We start from the raw sequence: 18,944 nt of genomic DNA, 5'->3' as shown, positions 1-18,944 counted from the left end.
AGGGAGGAGGCTCTCGCTGATTGGCTGGAGCTCACTTACGTGGCCCCTGGCTAAGAACGTCCCCTTCAACTGACGTCACTTAGTGAAACCGGCCTATTGCTGAGCTGTACTTCTGAGGCCGGAACCTACACCCGGATACCGACACCGCCGGGACACTGACACCGACCGGGCTGTGAATGAGATAGAGGTAAGGGGGGGACATTCTATACAAGAGGCTGGTGTGGGGGTCTTATCATCTATCTATCACGCTGTACAGATAGGTGTGTACTCTATCATCTACACCGGATATAGAATATGTCTATGTGAATCTATCTGATAACTGTAGACTGGGACACCTATCTATTTGATATGTGTCATTAGGGGAGTCCCATCTTTGCCATGTATAGCATATCCACCTATGTCCACAGCTGGGGCCTGCTGTTACTGCCAGGCCCATTGGGGCTGGCTGCTGTATCCATAGGAGAGGTGTCTAGGTCAAGGCAATGGTTGGACCCTATACTACACTGCTTCCATAACTCCCATTAACCTTTATGGCAAACAGTGGAATATAGGGATCATGGATGTATGTGTGATCCCATCACCTCCTATTCATTGCTGGGGCATATCTAAAGGATGTAGATGTCTAATAAATGAGGTCTGCTAACCCCCATCCCACCCGGTGAGGGGAGCGCAGCGCGCTCCCCTCACCGGGTGGGATGGGGGTTAGCAGACCTCACTTATTAGACATCTACATCCTTTAGATATGCCCTGAATGTCAGTGATAAGAATTGCCTTATAACCTGCATAGGATCCATGATGTCATTGGATAATCATCACAGCTGGTACCATCTATATAACTGCAGTCAGTAGGTCCCATGGTTCTTGTATACATGGTGGAGATCCGGTTCCGTATCACTTTCTGCACAACATCCATCATTATTGCATCTAGTAATGTAAAGGAAGGACACACATGGAATCTGCCATAACAATTGGTCATGAGGGGTCTGTGATTGTTCCCTTCATGTCTCCTTGGATACCTGGTAAGGAAGGAAGAAGCCATAAAATTATCAGTGTGGTCCTCCTAATGTACAGAGAGAACGTCCAATGTATAGAGAGGACGTGTTGTGATGCTACTGAAGAGGGATTGTTATTGACCGGTCATCTAGTTTCCCTCCCTGACCTGCTGGGCTTGCTACAATGGGTCAAAAAAAAACAACCAAAAAACCTAATGATGCAATGCACCTAATATGTATGAATCAGGTTACAAGTCTCCTAAAAATTCCATCATACCTGGAACAATCTGATGGACTCTTCTATGTGATTGAATGGCCACCAGCGATCTGTACCATCAGCCAGAACACACAATGCAAATTATTTTGAATCCTTATGAATTGTTATCCGAAATCGACCTGACAATAATGCAAATACTTGATTCCCCCTCCCCCCAATACAAATAAGTGCTTGTTTTTGAAGAAATATCCTTTTTGTTGCTTTTACATTTTTAAACTCCTTACGTGGTCATGTGACAGGGAAGAAAACAAGTTAAAATTAAAGGGATTGTACAGCCTCTTCTATCTTCTGCCTGATCTGGGCTTGAGAGAAGTTGATGCATGCTGGTTGTGACTCTCTGGATGTATTTGGAATCAAATGCTGCGTATACGTGGAACGATCATCGTTCGAATTTTCGCATAAATGATCTCATTCTGCTTTACAGAATGACCATATTGGAGGCCTATATAAATACTAGTGTCTCTGTAGTACAGGCCTGTAGGGATGGCACATGATGCCGTGCACCCTCTAAGGACTACGGATACATGTGACCACTTATATGACTATGTCAGCAGCAGAATACAAGCACTGTGTACAGACAAGGCAGCTGCTGTGTACAGATCCTTCTGGAGATTATACCACATGAGAATAGTAACGCTTATAAACCTAATACAGATAAGAATGCTCATGACACAGGTTTGCTTGTATCCTAAACGGTCAAATTGAGATCCGATCTACTTTGGTTAGTGTTTGTGTGAAATCTGCCTGTTGTGCCCTTCAAGGGTGCGTTCACACATACAGGATCTGCAGCAGATTTCATGGCACAGATCTGAAGTTACAGATTTAAAGCAAATCTGCTGCAGATCCTGTGTGTGTGAACGCACCCTTAGCTTGTACAGTTGCTTTAGTCAAGCTCCTGGTATACCAGCTCTCCCTCCTCTGGCCTGCTTGCTTTCCTGGCCTTTGCTACTTGCATCTACACGTTGCATTGAGACTGCTGACAGCCACAGATCTTACTATTAGTTGTTGGAGATGTGAATACATAATGTTACAAAGTCCAGATGATACAAGTACAGTGCAGGTCCTTGGTCTTGCTCCTGCAGTTATAGAAACATTAGTTCGTCCCACACCTTTTTCTTCCATTCATCCCATATTTGAGAATGTTTAGCTCGGCTGAATTTTCTTTTGTGTTGTGAATGGGCAGAGGAGGGATAAGCTGCTGCCAGGCAGCTCTGACGGTGGCTTGTCTCTTGGAAAACAAAAGGTGTGGGTGATATAAAACCAACATGCCTTGTCCTTCTGTCCCCAGCAGTCAGGAGACCCCCATTTATATTATAAGGTCGGCCGATTTCATTATAATGTCTGGGGGCCTTTAGGTTTGCTGTTTCAGATTCAGTTGGGTTTCCTTATTGTGTAAAGGGAGATGTGTATTTGCATGCATTGTTGTGCTGCTGAGTGGATTACATTTCAATGCTGGCTATCTGGATGGTAACTGAGTTACTGACCTTTTTAGTGTATAGTGTGTTATTAGGTAGTACAACTTATTATGTAGTCTGGCCATATACCTGTGAGCTGCGGTCTTATATCTGTATAACAGATTGGTAAGTTTTGCCTTCATCCTGATCCTATTTTCCACCCGAGATAAGAGATGGCAGAGGTGCCTAAGAACCATGGTGGCCTAGCGGTTAGCATTGTTGCCTAGCAGCTCTGGGGTCCTGGATTCAAATCCAAAAGTGATCGATTATTGCAATTCCTTTGCATGCTGTGTATTTTTGGTAGCTGATGGAGCCTTTCTGACTTTTTTGCAGCACTGCAGTATCTATGGCAACCTACTTGGAATTTATTCAGCAGAACGAAGAGCGAGATGGGGTACGTTTCAGCTGGAACGTTTGGCCGTCTAGTCGGCTGGAAGCTACGCGGATGGTTGTGCCCCTCGGATGCCTTTTTACCCCATTAAAAGAACGTCCGGACCTGCCACCTGTTCAGTATGAACCAGTCCTCTGCACAAGGCCAACCTGCAAAGCAGTCCTCAATCCACTATGGTAAGGACTGACTGATATATATGTATACCTGCTAAGTCCAGATAGCTCATCACTTTATTATACACCTATGTCAAAGTAATTGGAAGTGTGTGGATTGTGAGACTCAAATCTGTCTTTTTTTTATTTCTTTTTCCAGCCAAGTTGACTACAGAGCCAAGCTGTGGGCTTGTAACTTTTGCTTCCAAAGAAACCAGGTAGGTACGAGTGTATTACATCTGTTATTTCACTTCCATGTTATTAAAGCCTATATTTTATATATATATTAAAATTATGCTATGGCATCCTTATATACATGGTTCAATTTATTGCTTTACTTTATCACGCCCCTGCCAAGAATGAAGCAGCATAGACTGCCCCTGTCCATAGTGTTTGTAGGACATAAAGTTTACTGATCTCATACTTGGAGACAAAGCTGCTGTGATAGATGAAACGTGTTAAAGGGGTTGTACAACAAAAATCTTTTTCTTTCAAATCAACTGATGTCAGAAAGTTATATAGATGTGTAATTTACTTTTTTTTTTAAATCTCAAGTCTTCCCATACTTATTAGCTGCTGTATGTCATGCAGGAAATGTTTTTTTTTCAGTCTGGCACAGTGCTCTCTGCTGACATCTCTGGCCGAGACAGGAACTGTCCAGAGCAGGAGAGGTTTTCTATGGGGATTCATAGAGTTCCTGTCTCGGCCAGAGATGTAAGCAGAGAGCACTGTGTCAGACTGAAAATAAAACCTTTTTCTGCATGACATACAGCTGCTGATAAGTATGGGAAGACTTGAGATTTTTTTAATAGAAGTAATTTACAAATCTATATAGCCTTCTGACACCAGTTGATTTGAAAGGAAAAAGATTTTCGCTGGACAACTCCTTTAAAAAGCAAAGTAAAAGCTGACACTACAGGCAGAATCCGTGTAATTGTGTTTTGTGTGAACACTGCCTCAGATTCAGTATTTTCTTTATAGCTCTTCATTCTTCATGTTCCCAAAGTGAGTAATAGAATATGAGGTGATATGTTATATATAACTTTTACTATAATTTCTGGAATATTATTTCTATTTACAGTTTCCTCCTACATATGCTGGAATATCAGAGGTGAATCAACCCGCGGAGCTGATGCCACAGTTCTCTACCATAGAATATATTGTCCAGGTACAAACCCTATTGTTTATGATGGAAAGTAGTACCAGAGTTCACTGTTTAACTAGCTACATGGATGGTAAACATTAACATTGCTTAAAAAGAAAAAAAAAGAAATTTTGAACAAGAAGATCTCGCATTGTGTAGAATACTCGAAGATGGCAAGTTTCCTTCTTAAAGTGAATTGAATATTGCTGCTTTGCCCACTGATCATATAGTGATGTTGCTTATCCTTCTGATATAATGGGAATACCCCTTAGTACTAATTTCTTCCCCCCCCCCCCCCTCCCCTCTCCATATAACAGACAGGATCCGACTGATGTAAAAGAGTTAAGATTTCTTGATAATAAGCAGTGGATGAGGGAGGTGGGGGGGGGGGGGGGTCCTGGGGAAAGTCTTTTTAAATGCAGATAATGGCATATTTGCCTAATAAACCCAATTACAAAGTTTCTTAAAATTGGACTATTGATTTGTGCAAAATAACAAAAAACAAATAACAAAACTTTAAGGGTTTTACATTACATGTTTCTTCTATGTTCACTTCTAGTGATGGGTCCTGGCTTACTGAACCCAGTATTGCTCAGGTTACAGTCAGACAGTTGAGAGGACCATAGCCTTATAGCCGTGGGTCAATTTTTTTTAACCTCATGCTTTTACCTGTTCATCTGCCGTTAACATGCATAGAATCCAGCCGGTAGATGTTGGGTATAGATTAGACACCTAGGCCTCCCCATAAACAGGCACAATTGACTCAGCCAAGCTTGTATATTTGTTTCTGAAGGAAAAAAGAGTAGGCCTATGCCAGTCACCTCTTGTACCAACTAAATCAAGGTTTACTTCTGTCCTCTTCCATTGGAGAACTATTGAACTGCATCTATATACTTGAGATGCAGATTTGGTCGCCTTTCATATAATGTGTATGAGCACTAAGGAATTAGAGTGGACGTCGGTCTGTATAGTGCAGATTACACAGGCTGACTGTGCTCCTTTGGTACTTAGTGGTGGTTTATATTGTTTTGTATGTTTTATAACTGCAGAGAGGACCACAGACACCCCTGATATTCCTGTATGTGGTGGATACTTGTCTGGAGGAAGAAGACTTGCAAGCTCTTAAGGAATCGCTGCAGATGTCACTCAGTCTCTTGCCTCCGGATGCCTTGGTGGGGCTGATCACCTTCGGGAGAATGGTTCAAGTGCATGAACTCAACTGTGATGGAATTTCAAAAAGCTACGTCTTCCGAGGAACCAAAGATCTTACAGCTAAGCAAATCCAGGTAGGAACTGCTCTTGTGTTGCCATGTAGATATACTTATCAAGTAATTACACACCCTTATGGGGATAATAATCTTATCTCTCATAGTGCCACATTGGGTCATATAAATTTTTTTGTCTGGCCCTAAAAGAGTATATAGATGTCATAAAGGGGGGTTCCCCATTTGGGAGAAGCTTTAATAAGAAGCAGCTCTTGATCTATTAGTTTCATATTACTATTCATGTTAATATACAGAATCTGCAGTGTCTGTCTTGGCTGCCCAAGGCTTGTCCTAGCAAAATTTGCCTTAGGAGCTGGATCTGTTGCACATTATGGTACACAGTAGAAATACTTCTTGTTGATTTCTTCATGTGTGTTTTTTTTTTTTTTTTTCTTTCCTAATTCAGGATATGTTGGGCCTTTCAAGACCTGCAGCTGCGGCACAACAAGGAAGACCACAGCAGCCTCAGGAGCAGCCCTTCCTGTCTAGCAGGTAACCTTATTGGATTATAATGTGATATTTTGAATTTTGAGTGTTTTTTTTTTTTTTTGTATTTTCCGTAACTATTTTCATTCTTGCTTTAGGTTTTTGCAGCCAGTGCACAAGATCGACATGAATTTAACAGACCTGCTTGGGGAATTACAACGTGACCCATGGCCTGTACCCCAGGGGAAAAGACCACTGAGATCCACAGGGGTGGCTCTGTCTATTGCTGTTGGCTTGTTAGAGGTAATTGTACTATAAAAAAGGTGCCTTAACGTCTCACCAATTACATGTCTTCATTTGTAAATTGAGTTAATCTTTTAACATGGAAACAAATGTTAAACAGATTACATTAACATGCAAAATTAGATGCGGACCATCCCAGGCCGTGTGCCGAGTCGTCCTGCACCTAAAAGCCATTTAAGTGGATTTAAGAATAAAGATCTATTCGTTACTAAGAGAACTACTTTATCTCTTCTCACTGATCTCATGGCTGCAGATAAGCAGAGATGGGTTCAAGGTTCATCCATGCAACAAGGTGTTTTTTTTTTTAAAGCGAACAACTGAAAAAGTCCAATTCATTAGTTTTTTTTTTTTTTTTTCAGTCTCGGCCAGGTCAGGTAGAAATAGAGTGGATTTATGTATATATTACAGGCCACGACTAAAAAATAATAGGTTAAAGTTTTTTTTGTGTATAACTAATATTTATATGTTTTCACCTCTTTGTAGGGAACGCTTCCAAACACGGGTGCTAGAATTATGTTATTTACAGGAGGGCCACCAACACAAGGACCCGGGATGGTTGTTGGAGATGAACTGAAAACACCAATTCGTTCCTGGCACGACATTGAGAAAGACAATGCCCGTCTTATGAAGAAAGCTACAAAGGCATGAACTCTTATTTCTTAAGTATTGGATTTCCTATGTGTGGGAAAATGTATTCATTGTGTGACAGAACAGTGTTTTCTTTCGTTTCCGAGAAATGGACAATGTGGGTCTTTGTATAGTATTGTATAGACTCTTGTTTAGAAAGGGCAGCATAGATATTCTATAACCATTGCATCCAATGTCACCTTTAAGCATCTATATGGAAAAACTTGTCAAATGGTGTAAGTGTATAGTGACCAATGTGTCTTTTCTGTACACAGCATTATGAAGGACTGGCAAACCGCACTGCAGCTAATGGTCATTGCATTGACATTTATGCTTGTGCACTGGACCAGACGGGTCTCTTGGAGATGAAGTGCTGCTCTAACCTCACGGGGTAGGTTGTAAAACATTTGCAGTATTGTTACATCAGTAATATCTGTATCATCACTATAGTAATTTTTTATTTTCTTATTTAAGGGGTCAGATTGTCATTGGTGATTCCTTCAATACATCCCTGTTTAAGCAAACATTCCAGCGAGTGTTCAGTAAAGACTTAAATGGAGCATTTAAAATGGCCTTTGGTGCTAACCTGGAAGTAAAGGTGAGAGTCAGCTCTGTAACGTTTATCCTGTATCTCATGGTATTGATTATAGTGCATTTAAAGGGTTGTTCAGGAACTAATTATTTTGGACCTTGGATGGCTGCCCTTTAAATAGCATCCACTTCCTGGTGCTCTTGGCCTCTTCCTGTCCACTCAGTCAGTCAGGTACCGCAATGGCGTTCCACCTCAGCCTTGACAAGTGGATATCCCCCAAGCCTTGAAGAAAGGTTTTGCCATCCTTATAGAAGGGGTTCTTTACTGTGAGAGTAGAAAGACTAAAGAAAACCTCTGCCGCACCGTTTTCCAATGACTGATTCATAGATTATGTTCAAAATGGTCCTGAATGTGTTTCTTGAAAAATATAATATTACAAGTTCTGGTTTTTAGATTTATCTTAATGGAGGTTGGGAAGAAAGTTTGGAAGAGTTTTTCTCTAGGATAAGATAGCTGGTGTCAACTTAATTAATCCACATTTTTTTTTGTTAAAGTTTAATAAAACTTCTGTCTCTTCAACAGACTTCAAGAGAGCTGAAAATTTCAGGTTCTATTGGACCATGTGTTTCATTAAATGTGAAAAGTCCCTGCATTTCAGAAAATGTAAGTTATAGTACAATTTCCTTCTGTATTTAATAAGATTTCAGGGCCTTCTTATTACATCTGTTATAGAGCTTTTACATGCAGAGCTACCTTCTATAGCTTCCAGATACCCACTCATTGCAAAACCATAGTGTGAACCTAGCCTAAGAGCACACATAGCTAGCTCTAGCTAGCAGCTTGTGTGTGCTACAGGACTTGCATTTTTAGAGCATATTGCTTTACTGCTTTTGCAGTAAAATAGCAACCACCGATAGTCCATTGTTCAGCACTACATATTAACTTAAAATATTCGTCCATTTTTAATGCCTGTCTTAGGAACTTGGAGTTGGTGGGACATGTCAGTGGAAGATATGCAGTCTTGATCCATCGACAACTCTAGCCTTGTACTTTGAAGTGGTGAACCAGGTATGTTTTCCCTCTTTTAATTTTAGTACACTTTTTTTTCTTTTCCTCAAAGTAGATGAGATTGAGCTTCTTACAATAAGGAGTCTGTCAGTAGGTTTCAATTTGTAGTGATGTACTTGGCTGTCCTTAGCAGCTCCATAGAGAATAGATGAAGGGACAACAGAGCATGCATATTGCCCCTCCATTCACCCCATCCTTCTGATTGGTGGGGAAACCATCTATCCATTCAAAGCTTTAAATACCTACTTAAAGTAATTTTTTTTTTTAAGTAGGCCAGTTATAAAATCATCTTTGAAAAGTAATCCAGGGCTAATCTGTTTGTCACTATAAGCTCTCATGAAATCTTCTCATTTCTATTGTATTTGAATAAAGGATTGTCTCCTTTTTTCAGCACAATGCACCTATTCCTCAAGGAGGTCGTGGAGCTATTCAGTTTGTCACTCAATACCAGCATTCCAGCACACAGAAACGTATACGAGTCACCACAATTGCCAGGAAGTAAGTATCTGCTTTCATGTATCTGTTGCACAGACAATACCACCTGCAGTGAAGCCTAGCTAACCTTGGCTGATTCCCCCCCCCCCCTTTTGTCAGCTGGGCAGATGCTCAGACACAACTGCAGCACATCGAGGCGGCCTTTGATCAGGAAGCTGCAGCAGTGCTGATGGCACGTCTTGGGGTCTATAGGGCCGAGACCGAAGAGGGACCAGATGTTCTACGATGGTTAGACAGACAGCTCATCAGGCTTGTAAGTGTCACGTAATAATCAAAGAAATAACACCACATCTGCACACCATGAATAATCTGCTCAGCAACAGCATGAAAAACATCCTCAGGGCCCTATTACACGGCCCGATGACATTCTGTAAGCAACCACCTATCTCTTAGATCGGCACTCTCTCACTGAGCCCAAACACTGCACAATAATCGTGCAGCAAGGCTTGCGCAGGCATTTTTAGCGATGTCCATGCAGTCCTTGTAAAAAACAAAATAAATAAACTAAGTACTTCTCCATGCTCCCTGACATCCTGCTAGCTTTGTGCCGCTCCTGGCACTGTGGGAAGTGACATGCTGCCCAGCCAGTCACCCGGACAGTGCTGCAGCTGATTACTGGCTGAACCTTGATAGCCAAGGTTGTGCAAACTGCAAATCATAGAATGTACCTAACCACAGTCAATGCCTGCTAGTCCAATATAACATTTACTGTCCAGAGCAATGATATAGTCATTGTCCCTCCACAGATTGCCTTTTGATTCTTTACATCTGACACAAACACTGAGCACATTTTATGGCTATAGGAGAGCACATTGTCTGTTTTCTTAACAAATTAATGCTTTATTACAGTGCCAGAAGTTTGGACAGTACAACAAAGATGATCCCACTTCCTTCAGACTTTCAGACACGTTTTCCCTTTACCCTCAGGTAATTATTTTCTTGTTTTTGTAATTTTAAGAAATAAGTTCAACTTGTTGAACTATTAGTTTCTAAAAATGTATATTAAAATATTTCCCCTCTTGCACTACAGTTCATGTTCCACTTGAGAAGATCTCCTTTCCTGCAAGTGTTCAATAACAGTCCAGATGAGTCTTCATACTATCGCCATCACTTTGCCAGACAAGACCTGACCCAGTCTCTTATCATGATCCAGCCCATTCTCTACTCTTACTCTTTCTATGGTCCTCCAGAGGTACAGTATTATCATTTACACTTTATAAAGGTGATAATGTTGCTCAAAACTATATGGTATACTTACCTTTTTTTCCTTTTTAATAGCCTGTGTTGTTGGACAGCAGTAGCATTTTAGCTGACAGGATTCTGCTTATGGACACTTTCTTCCAGATTGTCATCTACCTTGGAGAGGTAAGTTTAGTTTTTTCCCCTTGATATATCATTTTTCCATTTCCCAATGTGTCACATGATCTGAGCATCGGGATCCCTACTTATTTGAAAGAAAAAAAAAAAAACCATGATCCTTGATTCTAAAAACAGTACTATGCCTGTACATGGGTTGTGGCTGGTATTGTAGCTCAGCCCTGCCCATTCTTTTGGGGTTAGTTGACTGTGAAGTTTCCTGTGTGACCATGCCCTTAGGGAACTTTCAGCTGTTCAATAAAGGCCTAGATGTTTTAATAAAAAAGTTTATATATTTACACACACACTATAATATGTAATATCTTATATTTTTCTTTCTTGCAGACTATTGCACAATGGAGAAAAGCTGGTTACCAGGACATGCCAGAGTATGAGAACTTCAAGCATCTTCTACAGGCACCACTAGATGATGCCCAAGAAATCTTACAAAGCAGATTTCCAATGCCGCGCTACATAAATACAGAACATGGAGGCAGCCAAGTAAGTAACGTTATTGTAGAGGCAAATAATGTTTGAAGGAACTTGTATGTACCAGCATGTTCTTATATTTTTCTCTGTGTTTTTTAGGCTAGATTCTTGCTCTCCAAAGTCAATCCCTCACAGACGCACAACAATATATACAGCTATGGACAGGTAAGCAATAGAATAGACTGATAAAGACAGACCGCTACATGCAGCAGTAGGATGACACTTGGCTGTAAAATGTCCACCTAAACTCTGTTATTTACAGAATTGTATATTTTTATAGAGATCTGAGTACTATTTATATAATATGCTCTTAATTTTGTCAATAGTTAAAATATACAATTCCACCACTAGTAGAAACATATTGCACAATGTTTTATTATTGCAATCTGCAGGTCCTATGCTGTAAACTCTCCATCTCCTTCCTTTAGATGGACAGTGTTGGTCCATTGCAGGGGATGTCTGGGACCCCCCAGGTGCCGCAGCATTCTAGTCCCTTCTTTTTTATTACACAGACACAGGAGTTTGTCCATACACATGAATGACACTTAGCTGTAGAACCAAGCCCAGTCGCATGTGAATGTACAGTGCCTGTATAAAAAATGAAAGCCCTGTTTACTCTGGGGTCAGTCTCCCATCCCATTAATGGCCAGCCTATGAGTGTTTGTTATGGAGGACCCCTTTAATCAGCTCATAGTGTTAGACTTTGATGTGTCAAAAAGTTGACTGTGACTTAAGTCATTGTATATGTAATGTCCTGCTCTATGTACTAACCATATCTTTCTCTGTCCCCCTATAGGATGGTGGAGCCCCAATTCTGACAGATGATGTTAGTCTACAAGTTTTTATGGATCATTTGAAAAAGCTGGCTGTTTCTACCGCATCATAGCTGAAACAAAGTGGACATAAATATTTCAGATACAAGCAATGGAAGATAACGCCATTTTTAGACAAAGACACATTCCCCTCCTATGTAGTTGAAGGAACTAATCAAAGTTTTACCAGACGCTGAATAAGATGTGAAGTTAACGTTTTTGATGTAGTCCTATCTTAAGTTTAATTTATTATTTTTGTTTTACAAATAGAATTACAGTCTCATATGTTAACACTGATTGTATATATTCAGAATGCCTTGTTATTTCTCCCCCATCTTCACTTTTTGTTTATTCAGTACATAAAATCCATAGTTAAAAAAAAATCTGCCAAAATGAATTTTTTTTTTCCCCTTAGTATTAACTGTGATTATTGAGCAGACAAAATATGATGTTGCAGAGGAGTTTCCGATCTGGGTTCAGTGTGACAGCTGGAATTATATTACAGCAATCTACAATGGGTATGGAAAGTGTTTCGACTAGAGATGAGCAAACCTCGAGCATGCTCGAGTTGATCCGAACCCGAACTTTTGGCATTTGATTAGCGGTGGCTGCTGAAGTTGGATAAAGCCCTAAGGCAATGTGGAAATCATGGATATAGTCACTGGATGTATCCATGTTTTCCAGACAACCTTAGAGCTTTATCCAAGTTCAGCAGCCCCAGCGAATCAAATGCCGAACGTTCGGGTTGGGATCGACTTGAAGCCGAACCCGGTTCATCTCTAGTTCCAACCCCTTTAAATTTTTCCCTTTTTTTTTCATTGCAGCCATTTGGTAAGTTTTAAAAAAGATTTATTTTTTTGTGCTCATTAAGTATTCAGACCCTTTGCTCAGTATTAAGTAGAAGCCCCTTCCCTTTTGAGCTAATACAGCCATGAGTCGTCTTGGGAATGATGCAAGAAGTTTATCACACCTAGATTTGAGGATCCTCTGCCATTCTTCCTTGCAGATCCTCTCCAGTTCTCTTAGGTTGGATGGTGAATGTTGGTGGACAGCCATTTTCAAGTCTCTCCAGAGATGCTCAATTGGGTTCAGGCCAGGGCTGTGGCTGGGCCAGTCAAGAATAATCACAGTTGTTCAGAATGGTCACAGTTCAGAGCACTTTGGAAGAGGTTTTCATCCAGGATATCTCTGTACTTGGCTGCATTCATCTTTACCTTGGTGAGAGAGAAAAAGAACCCCCAAGATCACAGTGGCTGAGCTCCAAAAGAAAACAAATAAAAAAAAAAAATTGAAACACTACTAGGGATTGAGTGGGACTTGCTTAAAGGGGTATTCCAGGAAAAATCAATAAATTAGCTATGGAAAGGGTTAACCACTGGTGACCAGCACTGAGCCCCCACAACCGCTGGTACAGCAGGCTCAGGGGACCTGGAGCGTGGTGGGATGCAGAGCACTAAACTTTGATTGGCTACACGCTAGCCAGCCAGTCAGGGTTCAGTGCTCTGCTGCTAAGAAGGAGGAAAGCCAGACGCCGGCCGCGTATGGTGACATCACCGAACCGGAAGAAGAGGATCCGCGAGTCGCAGCTCACGTGACCAGACCGGAGATCTCCTTGGGGGGCCAATAAAGGACTGGTAAGTATATTAGGAAAGGGTTAACCTTGGTTAACCCTTTCCATAGCTAATTTATTGATTTTTTTTTTTTTCTGGAATACCCCTTTAAGTCTGAGCATGGGCATACAGGGTGTTACCAACACAGCAGTCATATGATAACTTGCTTAGCTGTCTCCTCCGTCACTGCCATTGCACCCTATCCTGCAGCCTTATGATTGAAAATAAAGGCTACGGTAAGAAGAGTCTTAAGTGAAAAATTGACAGTTCATAAAAATAGTGTCCTGCCAGATTAAGTTAAAGGACAACTCTGGCGCTGATAAAAAACTAAACAATCAATTATAAACATAATTTTCCCACTTACCATCCCTCCTGAGTATGTCTCTGTTTGAATTTCCTGCCGTTTGCAGGTCCCTGAAGCTGGTGTCTTTTATTTTTTTAGCTTTCGGACTTTTGGTCTGCAAGCAGTTCGCTCGATTGTAATGCCTGTGATCCCGGGTGCATAGTTGTGATCCCGGGAATATGCGGGAAGGATATTCCAGGGAATCTTTCTGGATTTCCCTGGAATATCCTGGCCGCATATTCCCGGTACCGTAACTATGCACCCGGGATCACAGACATCACGATTGAGCACAGATACCGTCTGACTTTTGGTCTGTGCATCTTTAGTGGGGGGTTGAGGGGGGAAAAGATAGGGAAGGGGGGCAGATAGGAGATTGAAGCATATTACAAAGTTATATTACTTTGTAATGGTGCGTTTACACAGAGAGATTTATCTGACAGATTTTTTTAAGCCAGGAATGGATTGGAAAAGAGGAGAAATTCCAGTCTTTCCTTTGACACGTTCCCTGTTTATACTCTGTTCCTGGCTTTGGCTTCGGCTTCAAAATCTGTCAGATAAATCTCTCTGTGTAAACACACTATAATGCTGGGTTTACACGGAACGATTATCGTGCGAATTTGCACGATAACGATTTAATTCGAACGATAATCGTACCTGTAAACACAGCTAATGATCAAACGACGAGCGAGAAATTGTTCATTTTGACCTTTTAACAGGTTCTTAAATCGTCGTTCGCAAAAAATTCGCCGATCGTTCTGTGTAAACAGTAGTTGTGCGATAGTCCGGCCGCAGCCCCGCCCGCCGTCCAGCCCCCCGCCCGCAGCCCGGCCCCCCTCTCATCCGCAGCCCCCTGCGCCGGCTCGATTGCCACCCCCGCCGCCGCCGCTCTGATCACAACCCCCGCCGCGACCATACTTTACCTGCTCCGCGTAACAGGTCTTCCACATCCCCGGCTCCCCTCTTCAGTGCACTGATTGGCTGAAGAGGGGAGTTGGGAATTTTAAACAGAGCCGTTTGAAATTGCGGGCTCCCCTCTTTAGCCAATCAGTGCTGCCTTGCATTGATTGGCTGCGGGGGGGGGGGGGGGGGGGGGGGGGGGCGGGCGGCAGGGGGCTGTGGTTGACCGTGGGGCTGGGCTGCGGGCGCGCGATCGCAAAACGATTTTTCCATACGATATATCGTACTGTCTAAACGCTGATCGTTATAAAAAAAAATTGTTACTTCGAAATCGTTAATTGTACGATCGGCCCAATAATCGCCTCGTGTAAACTTAGCATTATGGTGCGTTTATACAGAGAAATTTATCTGACAGATTTTGGGAGCCAAATCCAGGAATGGATTTGATAAGAAGATAGATCCCAGAATTTCCTTTATGACCTGATCCCTGTTTATAGTCTGTTCCTGGCTGTTTGTGTAAACGCACCCTATGGCTGGGTTCACACTACGTATAGTTCAGTCAGTATTGTGGTCCTCATATTGCAACCAAAACCAGGAGTGGATTAAAAACACAGAAAGGCTCTGTTCACCCAATGGTGAAACTGAGTGGATGGCCGCCATATAACAGTAAATAATGGCCATTATTTCAATATAACAGCCGTTGTTTTAAAATAACAGCAAATATTTGCCATTAAATGGCGGCCATCCACTCAATTACAACATTATGTAAACAGATCCTTTCTGCGTTTTTAATCCACTCCTGGTTTTGGTTGCAATATGAGGACCACAATACTGACTGAAATATACGTAGTGTAAACTCAGTCTAGAACTCTATGCAAAACTGGTAATAAGTGAAAATTAGGAAAATAAGCAGATAACAAATGTGGATAAAGTAATTCCTTATATACAACAGTCAGAGCAACTGGAGACTAAATTAATTTCTATGTAGTGGACAGGAGTGTCTCCAGGGTCCTGAACAGATCACACTGGGTCCCAGAAAAATAAAATGAAGCCGTCCTCACCTGGTATCCAAAGAAGCAGCTCCTCCTGGCACAGGTAAAGAGGTGATGGTGCTCCGCAGGGACTTCAGTGGGACCCCTGCCTTTGTGGGCATGGAAGGGCTTCCCCCCCCCCAAATTTTACCACTGGTTGGCCTGGGTGCTTATAGGTAAAGGCGCAGGGGGCGGGGCTTCCTGGGACAGGCTCCTCAAAATCGGGACTGTTGGCAACTATGGTAGTATCACACTGTACTGTAGGGAGACATCACTAGACAGCCAATCAGCCAAGTAGCTGACGAAGTGCCAGAGGTTTCTGAGGTTTGCAATATTATCTTTGGGTGCACATCCTCTATTTTAAGAAAGTTGCGAGTCTTTTTTGCATGTATTTAATTGTCTATGCCATTTCAATAACACTACTTCATTAACATTGGTGTGCACAAGATTATATATTCTCTAGCTCCTCTTTAGTTTTGTGACATAATAGGAAACTTCAACAAAAATCGGTGCAGACCTTTCTGCATGGATTCTCCTAATGATTTCAAGGGGAGCTTTAAATTTGCATGAGAATCAATCTATCATAGCAGATTTCCGATGAGGATTCTGGGTGGATTTTAAAGTGGAATTTTCTGCTTCTTCCACTTGCTCATAGTAGGCAATCTATTGATTGGTTGATATTTGTGGCAAAACATTTTTCCTTTAGTTTTATAGATTCTAGTTTTATTAACTGTCCCATAGAAGAGCCTTTCTGAAGGAAACCCCTGGAATACAACTATGAGGGAAATGCTAAAAGAGGCTACAGTCCGTCTCGGTACAGAACAGTACTGACAACACGAATTCATGGTCTCACAATCTCCATAGCAACAGGGCGGCAACCAGAGGGAAACACGTTATCAGAACGTGATGACGTGTTTATCACGTGGTCGGACGCGCGCGTTTCATTGGACAATCGCCAGGCTCGTGTCCTCTGTGCTTCCGCCTGTGTGCAGCCCCGTGCAGTGATGGTGAGGCTCACTGATGTGTTGAGGTTGCACAAGACCGAGGTCAGGCGCCTCGCATTTTGGAATCTTAGGGGTCGGGAAGACTGGCGGCGCCGTTTAGCCTTTACCTACGCCGTGAGCGTATGGAGTATGATCGGCTTGGCGGCTTTCATGCAGTGGTGGCAGAAGAAAGACCCTGTAGAAATCGAAAAGACAGGTGACCTTCTAGTTTGTTCAATCTTACCAGGCGTAGATCGTATAGTGATTAGCGACACCTAGCGTCCGGAGGAGTGTGTACATCTCATTAGTTCATTCAGCTGTAAGGGGAGCAGTGTGGGCTGCCCTGTGAGTCCTCCAGCAGATATAGGCTGTATTGTAAGAGCTGGGGTGTACGTATCTGTGTGCAGAATACAGACTGCTGGAAATATCAGCCTGAGTATGATTAATAGACTGGATAATTTTAAATTGGATAGTTTTATATATAAAACAAAAAGGTCATACTCACCAGCCCTGATCCCCCACATTTGCTGCACTGGCTTCTGGTCTTTACTGCTCAGTGCTGATTCCTGGGATTTGCCTGATTTCATGCTCAGCCAGTCATCGCCTGCAGATACGTTTTCCAGGATTTATGTATATAGCTTTCATGAAACCCAAACCCCAGATCCAAAGTGGATTCCATTCTGCGAAATCCGCTGTGGATCCCTTACCTGTGATTTTCAATGTGATTACAGATTCGCAGTGGGTATCTAAGTAACAGCCCCCTTTAACCCCCCACCGGCCAGTACATATATTACCTGCTTTAGGGCCTCCCGGCGTCTGGACGTCCCGCTCAGCCAATCAGTGGCTGCGGCAGAGAAGAGCACTGATTGGCTGAGCAGGACGTCCAGCCAGGAACCCCGATGTAAATCCCGCTGCAAGTCTGTAATCTCATTGACAATGACCGGCAAGGGATCTGCAGCAAATTTGTAGCATGAAATCCGCTGCGGATCCGCTGTGTGTTTCTGCCCTAAAAGACTTTTGAAAAAGTAAAGCTGGAATCTAATTAGAGGGGTAGTTCAGCAGGGAAAAAAATTCTTTCAAATCAACTGGTGCTAGAGATTTGTAATTTACTTTAATAAAAAAAAAATCTCAAGTCTTTTGGTACTTATCAGCTGCTTTATATCCTGCAGGAAGTTGTATTTTATGTCAAGTCTAGAGAGCAGGAGAGGTATTTTTTTATGGAGATTTGCTACTGCTCTTGACAGTTCTAGCTGGTGCTGTCTGGGGGGCAGAAGGAAGCAACCAGGACCATGCCAATTCAGGTCAATATGTGTATGCTGGCTCCAGGGGATGCACTGGGTTGGGGTGGGAGGTCGGAAGGCACTGGTGCTGTCCAGGGTTTGGGTTGACAGGAGCGATCATAGGTGATTCACCGTTGAATCACTGAAAGACACGAGTGTCAGAGTTCTATTAGGGGATCTGTGCCGTGATTCTGCTCCTCACCATGACATGTCTTATTTTTTCGCAGCAAGGATCATATGAATAGACTCGTAGGCTTCAATTTCCCTTAAAATTGTCTGTGGTTGCGGATCCGCAATCACAGACCATTTCATGGGGCGTGTGAATAAGGCCGAACTTTGTTCTGAAATTAGATTTTTGTCCTTTTTCATTTTTCTTTCTTTCTCTTTTACACATTTAGAACCTTTAAGTGATTTAGAAGAAGATTCATCTCAGGGAAGAAAACAGAAAATCGTATTTTCAGCTTCAATGGAGTATAAGGAAAACAGTGTACCGTATACAACAAAAATATATCAGTATTTTACCTCAACTAAGAAATCACCTGACAGCGGTTCTGCAGAAAACTAATGGACTGAGCATCCATGGGATTAAATACATTTATTAAATTCTGTTTCTGGACAATTTTTTTTTTTGTTAAATGTTTCAGTAATCACCATTTTCTGGATTGTAGCAGAAACTGAGTAACGCTATATATACATTATATTACATACCATGTACTGTCAGTGGAACGGGCCAACTAGCTAATGTGTATAGGTGTGCCCTGGCTATCTTTCGTCTGCACATCACAGCTGTGCGGATGTAATACTGTATAATTAATTTAGATTTCATAGGAAGTTTTCATAAATTACAAAGCCAACAGTGCAACAAGAGATTCCTGTGTGTACTAAGATTCAGACACCTTGCTCAGTCAGATTTTACAAATTTCACACATTTCTTAAAATCAGGGCAGCATAAACTAGGGCAGCATAATCAGGGCAGCATAAACTAGTGATAGAAATGTTGAACAGATCAGTGTATTA

The 18,944-nt window shown here is 42.0% G+C and overlaps 1 protein-coding gene and 1 long non-coding RNA gene across 2 annotated transcripts; both read left to right on the top strand.

Annotated features, from left to right (window-relative positions):
• Positions 1-36: 36 nt before the first annotated feature.
• SEC23B (SEC23 homolog B, COPII coat complex component) lies at positions 37-12,166 on the top strand. The gene is made up of 20 exons (XM_069954152.1): positions 37-187; positions 3,057-3,290; positions 3,427-3,484; positions 4,348-4,434; positions 5,460-5,696; positions 6,082-6,167; positions 6,260-6,404; positions 6,888-7,046; positions 7,307-7,422; positions 7,506-7,629; positions 8,146-8,226; positions 8,542-8,631; positions 9,023-9,129; positions 9,226-9,379; positions 9,976-10,053; positions 10,157-10,318; positions 10,405-10,491; positions 10,828-10,983; positions 11,071-11,136; positions 11,768-12,166. The coding sequence occupies exons 2-20, from the start codon at positions 3,070-3,072 to the stop codon at positions 11,855-11,857; spliced, it is 2,304 nt and encodes a 767-aa protein (XP_069810253.1). The 5' UTR covers positions 37-187; positions 3,057-3,069; the 3' UTR covers positions 11,858-12,166.
• A 4,511-nt stretch (positions 12,167-16,677) lies between these two features.
• LOC138774116 (uncharacterized) lies at positions 16,678-18,530 on the top strand. Its single transcript, XR_011360251.1, has 2 exons — positions 16,678-16,864; positions 18,326-18,530. It is a non-coding gene; the product is annotated as an uncharacterized lncRNA (long non-coding RNA).
• Positions 18,531-18,944: the final 414 nt, after the last annotated feature.

Source organism: Dendropsophus ebraccatus, chromosome 15, assembly GCF_027789765.1.
Source record: "Dendropsophus ebraccatus isolate aDenEbr1 chromosome 15, aDenEbr1.pat, whole genome shotgun sequence".
NCBI lineage: Eukaryota > Metazoa > Chordata > Amphibia > Anura > Hylidae > Dendropsophus > Dendropsophus ebraccatus.
Note: the sequence above shows the minus strand (reverse complement) of the source record. Positions and strands in the feature narration are given on the sequence as shown.